This window comes from Lygodium microphyllum, chromosome 30 (genome assembly GCF_053477565.2).
Source record: "Lygodium microphyllum isolate KBCC chromosome 30, Lygodium_microphyllum_v1.1.10, whole genome shotgun sequence".
Lineage (NCBI taxonomy): Eukaryota > Viridiplantae > Streptophyta > Polypodiopsida > Schizaeales > Lygodiaceae > Lygodium > Lygodium microphyllum.
Window position 1 is genome coordinate 9,241,415 of NC_141164.1, and position 7,260 is coordinate 9,248,674.

General features: G+C 42.6%; 1 protein-coding gene across 1 annotated transcript; it reads right to left on the bottom strand.

Annotated features, from left to right (window-relative positions):
- Positions 1-861: 861 nt before the first annotated feature.
- Positions 862-3,573, bottom strand: LOC148009539 (uncharacterized). Its single transcript, XM_087673248.1, has one exon. It carries the CDS (start codon positions 2,683-2,685, stop codon positions 1,210-1,212), a length of 1,476 nt encoding a protein of 491 aa, XP_087529374.1. The 5' UTR covers positions 2,686-3,573; the 3' UTR covers positions 862-1,209.
- Between the last annotated feature and the right edge of the window lie 3,687 nt (positions 3,574-7,260).

The window sequence follows — 7,260 nt, forward strand, 5'->3', positions numbered from 1 at the left end:
AAAAAGAAAGAGAGATTATAAGTGAGAGAGAGAGTGAGGGGGAAAGGGGCTTTTAATTAAAAAAGGGAGGTGAAGAGAAAATGAGAGATTAGACGGGAAAGAGAGGGGGAGGAAATAAAGTTTGAGTTGAAAAAGGGCGGTTGGGCGGGGGGGGCGCCTTTTTCTAGGATGGAAGGTTCAAGGGATCTAGGAAAGGGAGGGAAGTGACGCCTGTTGCCGTCACCCGTCGCCGCGGCTTCGCATCGCGTGGTGGCCAGCTAGCGAGAGGAGGCCGTGTACTAGTCGGAGGTCAGTTCGCTATCATGCCGAGGCGCAGGAAGACTCGAGGGGTTTCCTGGTTGGCACTAAATGCCCCACGACACGCAAGAGGAGAAGGGGATATGAGAACGATACGTCAGGAACTCGATGGAAAACACAATCCGTGTGACGTACTGACTCGTGGAGACGCTGATTAATTAACCTTTACTATATTGTAACTGCTATAAGGACTGGGCGTACTAATGAGTTAACCTTCACTAACTTTAGATAGTGGGTTGTCTCTCATTCACAAAATTTCTAACCTTCGATATGAATCCTACACTATTACAAGCTAGCAAGGCAACCTAGACTCTGAGTGTTATTTTATTAGTTAACTATTTGACTAGCTGGATGATACCTTAGAGCCTCGGTACCTTCGGGTTATTGCAAAAATACGTAATGTGACCGTGATAAGATTCCGAGTGAGGAAGTGTCTGACGACTTGAGTATTACTCGAGAAATACGTGGCTACACCGGTCTAGCTAAACCGGAATCTTCACTTGTACAGCTATGCCGGCAGCATGAGCATTATGAAATGCACATAAGATCAAGGCTAGGTGCCAAAGAGAATCAGTTTTGTTTTGACGAGAAAAATAACGTACAGTAACGAGGTTAAGAATGTTAAGGGTACCCAGTTGTATACTTCATGAAATGAAACCCACTGGGATACTTTGAGACAAAGGCTCCATGATTATAAGTAATATGCCACATACACGACCCATCAACTAGACTGTTGAGAGAAGGATTCAGTAGGAAATCAAGGGAAGCATTGTGGCATGCGAGCTAAGGCTGCTACTGCGTGTGACCTTCCTATTTACATGGATGGATACACAGTGTGAGATTTTCCAACTCTTGCAGGGAACTTCTGTGGAAGCCTATTGAATCTTAGGCGCAGTTCATGTCTCGAGTCGGTTAAGGGGCCGTGGCTGATGCTGGAGGAACATTTGCAGGCTTTTGAGAAGGGGATGGACCAGTGGCGGTGGAGAGAATGGCTAGGCGTCTTGCGATAGCTGAATTCTGAGCAGCAGATATGGCCTGCAAGGACTTAGACACCATATCCACGGAAAAATTCAAGAGAGCGCGGTTGCCTCGCATTTTGAGAGCGGCAACGTCATAGGCGAGGGCTGCTTCCTCGGCGGTGTCGAAGGTCCCGAGCCAGACGCGGGCTCCCTGTCGGGACGAATCCCTGATTTCGGCGGCGTACTTGCCCCATGGCCTCTGCCGGACTCCGCGGTAGTGTCTCGACATGCAGATCCCTGATCCGGCTGCAGATCTCGAAGGCCTCCTGATCGTCAATATGTTCTTGATTTTCGATGCAGCGCCAGCCGCTTGATGATCATCGCCAGCTGCAGCGCCAATATTATCAATATCATTAATACTATGCTTATTGTTAACGTTGGCGCAGCTGGACTGCAACGTGATCGATGCAGATGAGGCAGGCTTCGGCGTCGCCGGGGTCCATCCTCTCTTCGAGGCCTCTTTCAGGACGTCATACAGGAGCATGTCCTCTGAGTCATTCTCCTTCAACGGAAGGGCCTCCCACAGGCGTTGGTTCAAGCAAGGGCTCACAGAAGGAGGCGTCAGGCGAGGCGTGGCGCTGCTACTGCTGCTGTGTTTCTGCCATACCGGAGTCATTAATACATAATTGCTGCTGTTGTTGCTCATGTGGTACTGGTGATCTACCTGCAGCTGATCAGCTAGTCGCTTGGAATCAGACAGAAGAGTCAGACGCGAAGGCAAGCGTCGTCTCTTATTTGATCCCCTACTACTCGTCGACGAAGTCCCTGGATCAGTACACAAATTAGGAGAACTAGATGCAGCTTGTTCGACAGCTTCCTGATGGGCGATCGGCGCATTCTCAGAAGAAGCTGTCGACACGCCGTCATCGCTGAAAAGTCCGCTTTGCAGAATGGCGTAACCGATTCCTTTCGGAAAACCTTCGAAGATCGGATCCTCAGCTTCTTCCCCTGAATCAGCGCCTCGATCTGCGACAGCTTCGTGATCAGCCGCATCTGATCGTCCCATCTCCGTCACAGTACTCACAGACGGCCGTGATACGGCTGACGCTACAGCTACGGCGACCTGTGCCTTTGCTTCTGTCTCGCCTTTGATCGCCAGCGGATCGTGATCCAGGCCTAATCCTCTTCGGCCCGCGTCCAGGCTTGAAGACGAATTAGTAGCACCTGTTGAATCGGCGTCCATGGACTGCTGCGCCCGGACAGCAATGAGGCTATCTTGACCATGATATGGCAGCTCATGTTCCACACCAGCTGCTGTCATGGGAGCTGCTATCCGATGGCGCAGATCATCATGAGTAGGAGACACTTCCTCTCCAAGCAGCTCGTAACGAAGCAGGCGCAGGACAGCGGAAGGCGAATTAGCAGACATGCCTCGATTATGCTACCAGGGAGATGGATGGGTTGGAAAACACACAGCGATGGGAAACACAAGGAAGATTGAAAGGTACTGATCGAGAGAAAGGAAGGGAGGAGGGGAGGACAGGAGAGGCCACAATCAAATCGATGATAGGACGATGAGGCCGATGTTCCTAATTAAAGAGGTCCGACACGGGCTGGCGACTGGCGATGATGAGCCAGTCTGAGTCAAACAACGTGTGTGTGTGTGCATCGCCGTTTCACCGTAGGAGCTCTGCTATGATGATGCGCACTTTGACTTTTCAAGTGACTCCTCCAGGCTCTGCGCACAGACGTCGTCACGCCATATATCACGTTGAAAACGGAGCTAATAAGGTGCTAAACTGGAATGCCAGCTTGCTGCTTCTAGAGCCTTACTTGTGGTGTCAAAGATCAACACCCTTTTCTGGGCTTGCGATGAATCTAAGCATCGAAAAGCCTGAAGGTCCACGAGCGGTGTGGATCCATCCAGATACGAGGAAATTCCAGCAGCATGTGCTCCCAGTCAACCAGACTGTTGGTTCGTCGCGTAAGAAAAACCAAAAACACGTGTCCAAGTGTGCATATTCGTCTCCTGGCACTGGCACGTCGTGTTTTTCCTTCAAACGACGAACCACTCCGTTGACTTGAAACACGCTTGACAATTCTTCTTACTTCGAAACCACACCGCTCTTTGACCTCCGATGCTTCTATCGATGCTGAGGCGAGGTAAGGATTTCATTACACCAACACTCTTGGCAACATATGCTCGGCATGGCCTGATTCTGACTATCCATGTGGCTTGTGATGTGCAGCGTGCAAATTGGGCAAGCCTAATCTTATATAGTGATAGGTAAGCTGCAAACTTTGTTGGATAGGCTCAAAAACATGGAACCTTAAAGATTCCAAATCAACTTGAATGTCCAAAGCTTACGTCAACCTCAATTATAGTTCTATGCTCTACAAAAATTATTGAGTGGTCCAACACAATCATGAATGTAAACATTACAAGGCACGCATATAGTAGAAGGTTTATGGTTCGTTCAAGGTTATTCTCCACTTGAGATTCACTCTAGCAAATATGGTACATAGGGGAGCTCTTTTTGGGGGGATTCTAAGCAAGTTCTTGGCTCCAACTTAACATCTTTTTAGGCATATGCATTATGTTGCTCCATTGGCTAGCACGCTAGCAAAATTTTGGGGGGAGAGAGAGAGAGAGAGAGAGCGCAAAAAACTAGCACAACATCATATGTAATTTGAGGATAGATAATACAATAAAGAATGGCGATAAGCATTAACTAGCTCTACCATGAGCTATGTAGGTATAAAAATTCCCTTGAGATAAGCCATTGAGCTACCCCATTGAGTTGTTCACAAGCACATAAGGGTCATGCCATACACAAGCAATGGCTAGAGTATCCTAACGCCTTGTAGTTGATGAACTACTCATTTTATAATAAGTAGGAGGGTTTAAAAAGATATCACATGCATTACAAGAGAGTGAAAGCAAAGATACGAAAGATTAACGTGCAAAAGCAAGCGTGTTAAAAATCACAGCTAAATCACATCTTTAAACCCAGATTCACTTTTCCTTCCAATCACTCATTTTAATGCTAACTTATACGTGAATTTAATGCAAAGATCTTCGTGTGTAATTTTGTGAGCCTTTACATGTGATCGTGAATTTTAAACATCGAGGCATCAAAACTAGGCATTTCAAAAATGCAACAAAACAAAAATTATTGGGGCAAAATGAGAGTAAACAAGCATAGGGAAAGCGAGAGGGACCTAATCCAAGGCTATGGAGAGAACCCTCTTCTGAAGGCCATGGAGAGACCAGTCATCTCAAAACATCATAGGTCCGCTTTGCTTCCGTTTTCTTTAAAACCTATGGTTTGTATATATTTGCTTTGGTGATTTATACCTTGTTTGTTTTTCTTGAACAATTTAGATCCATGCTAATGTTTATTGAGAGTAGACAAGTAGAGGGAGAGGGAGAAGAAGAGGGAGCTAATGTAAGGCCATGGAGAGGCCACTCATCTCAAAGTATCTGACATTTGCTTCGCTTCCACTCTCTTTAGAATCTATGTTTTGCATATATTTGCATTGGTGATTTATACATTGTTTGTTTTTCTTGAACAATTTGGATCCATGTGGATGTTTGTTATTTAGGTTGGTCATTTTGTATTGCTCTATTTCTACATAAGGGGGTGGCCTCTGTTAAATGACTGTAAATGTGGTGAGAGATTGAACTATTGCTTAAACATGCTATTTAGTAATGGCTCTACGAGCATTCTTTTACATGTGGATTTAGACGTTCTATGAGGTCTCTATAGAAGCATTTAATTTAATGATGTGACGAATGCTCTATTACATACATTTTTAAATGGACAGGTTTCTTCATTCCCTATACTGTAGCAAGCTGTGTTTTGCTATCTGCAGATTCAACTATCAATCAAATCATAGTTTCTACTTCTCATATTCATCCAGTTCATCAATTAATTTTAAGGTGCTGCTAGGTGTGTGCTAAAGCTTATATCAAAGGTATGGAAGCCTTATTACCGTGGAGAGAACCATCTTCTCAAAGCATATCATGCTCTCTTTACCTCCCATATCTTAAGAGTCTATAGTTTGCATAAATTTTTATAGAATATTTAGACTTGTGTTTGTTGTTTTTGCTATTTGGATCCATGCTTATGCATTTCTCATCAGTATATCACTACTTCATATACGCTTTAATATGAATAATGTTGTTTTACATCATAATTCATATGCACTTTAATCAATCACCAGAATTGAGAAAAATAACGAATCTCATGAACAATCTAGCATCTTCAATCTCATGAAGTTTTCATGGAGAAACCAATGAGGATGCTTAAAGATTCCTTTGGTGAATTTGACATTTATCAATCTCATGAGACGAGACATTTTACGTTGACCAATTCAATTGGATTATCACACATGAATGCCACATATTTCCTTAGAGATTCCTCCTTGAAAGCTTCATAAGATTTAGAGACATGTGTGAACTACAATTTTCTCATTTGTTCAAGGCTTGCTAAGATTAGGAAAACATGGGGATTATCAAAGTCTTTTTTCCAAGTGCGATAGATGTGTACATATAATACATGTATTGAGCATGTATTATGGTTTAGTGTTCTCTTTAGAATCTTTTGTAAATTATTATTTAAACTTAATTCAAATATTTTCAAAAACTATACAAGTCTTTAGCTATGAGAGTGTATAAACATATTGTTGGTTATATGTAAACCATATTTTGAATGTGTTAATGCAATATAGAATCTAATTAAGGTTTGTTGGTATTAAGTTTCATTCCCCATCATCCATAGGTATGCTTGTAGTAAATTCAGAACATTTCTTGATGAGCACAATATGAGATGCATGATTCTATTTTCAAGAGAAAGTGAGAAGAGCAAGGGGAGAGGCTAGAGTGGCATATAAAGATGCTATGAATTTGATCCAAGGAGCCACAATTTTGTTAGCTCGAGTGCTACAAGATTCTATAGATTTTGATATTGTTGATTTGGATATTTTGGAGATATAACTGCACCAAGCATTATACATATGTATCATTCACTACAAAAGAACTTATGCAAAGATGCAGCAGCATGACGCAGATTTACATGTGTGTCAAATTTCATGTAGAAAAGCCCGTTAAACTCCGCGAGACGAAATTATAAAATCATTTTCTTGTAAGTACAAGCATGTCTGCGGTTCAAAATGGTTTTTCTTTTGATTGAACATTTTAACAAACGCTCAAGCAATGTAATGGAGACTCAAGCAAGGAAATTCCTTGGTTTGTATGCAAGCTGGTTCCATGAAGTTTCTAGAACATTCTAGAACATCTAAGAAAGTACTAGACGATTTTAAGAAGGTTCTAGATAATTGTTTGGAAATTTCTTAAAAATGCTTGTATCAACATTACTTATGTCATCACTTATGTCATCAATGATAACATAATCTAGAAGCTTCTCCTTAAGCTCCTCAATTCTAGTAGAAATAAGGGTCTTGGGCTACAAGCCCTTCAGTCTTGCCAACATCAATTGTGAGACTCTTGTAAGGTAAGTCCTCTTCCAATTTATATTGTTCTACTCTTATCATGTATCGAGTCTTATCTTGTAATCAAGCATGCTCTTGTGAGCTTTCTCTTGTAATCGAGTTATCTTACAATCAAGTTCTAGTTCAATTTCTTTTTCAAGTTCTTATCTTGTAAGTTGTGAGAGCAATCTCCTTGCTCTCACAGATCACTTGCCATGCTCATAACAGTTAGTCATGATGGATTCCATGATGGAAAGTATTGTTGCCTTTTTACAAAGCATCTAGTAGCAAATCCAAGAGCTTCAAGAAAGTAATGCAAAGCTTCAAGTAGAGCAACCGCAAGATTTGGGCTTAGCTCTACAAGACCTACAATGACAACTTCAAGAAATTCAAGAGACGAGCCCACATCAAGTGAGAGGTTCATCATCTCTACATGGTCAAGATAGAAAAGAACCTAAGGTCGGTCTTCCATATAAATTTGATAGCACAAGGTCAAAATTGAGAGGTTTCC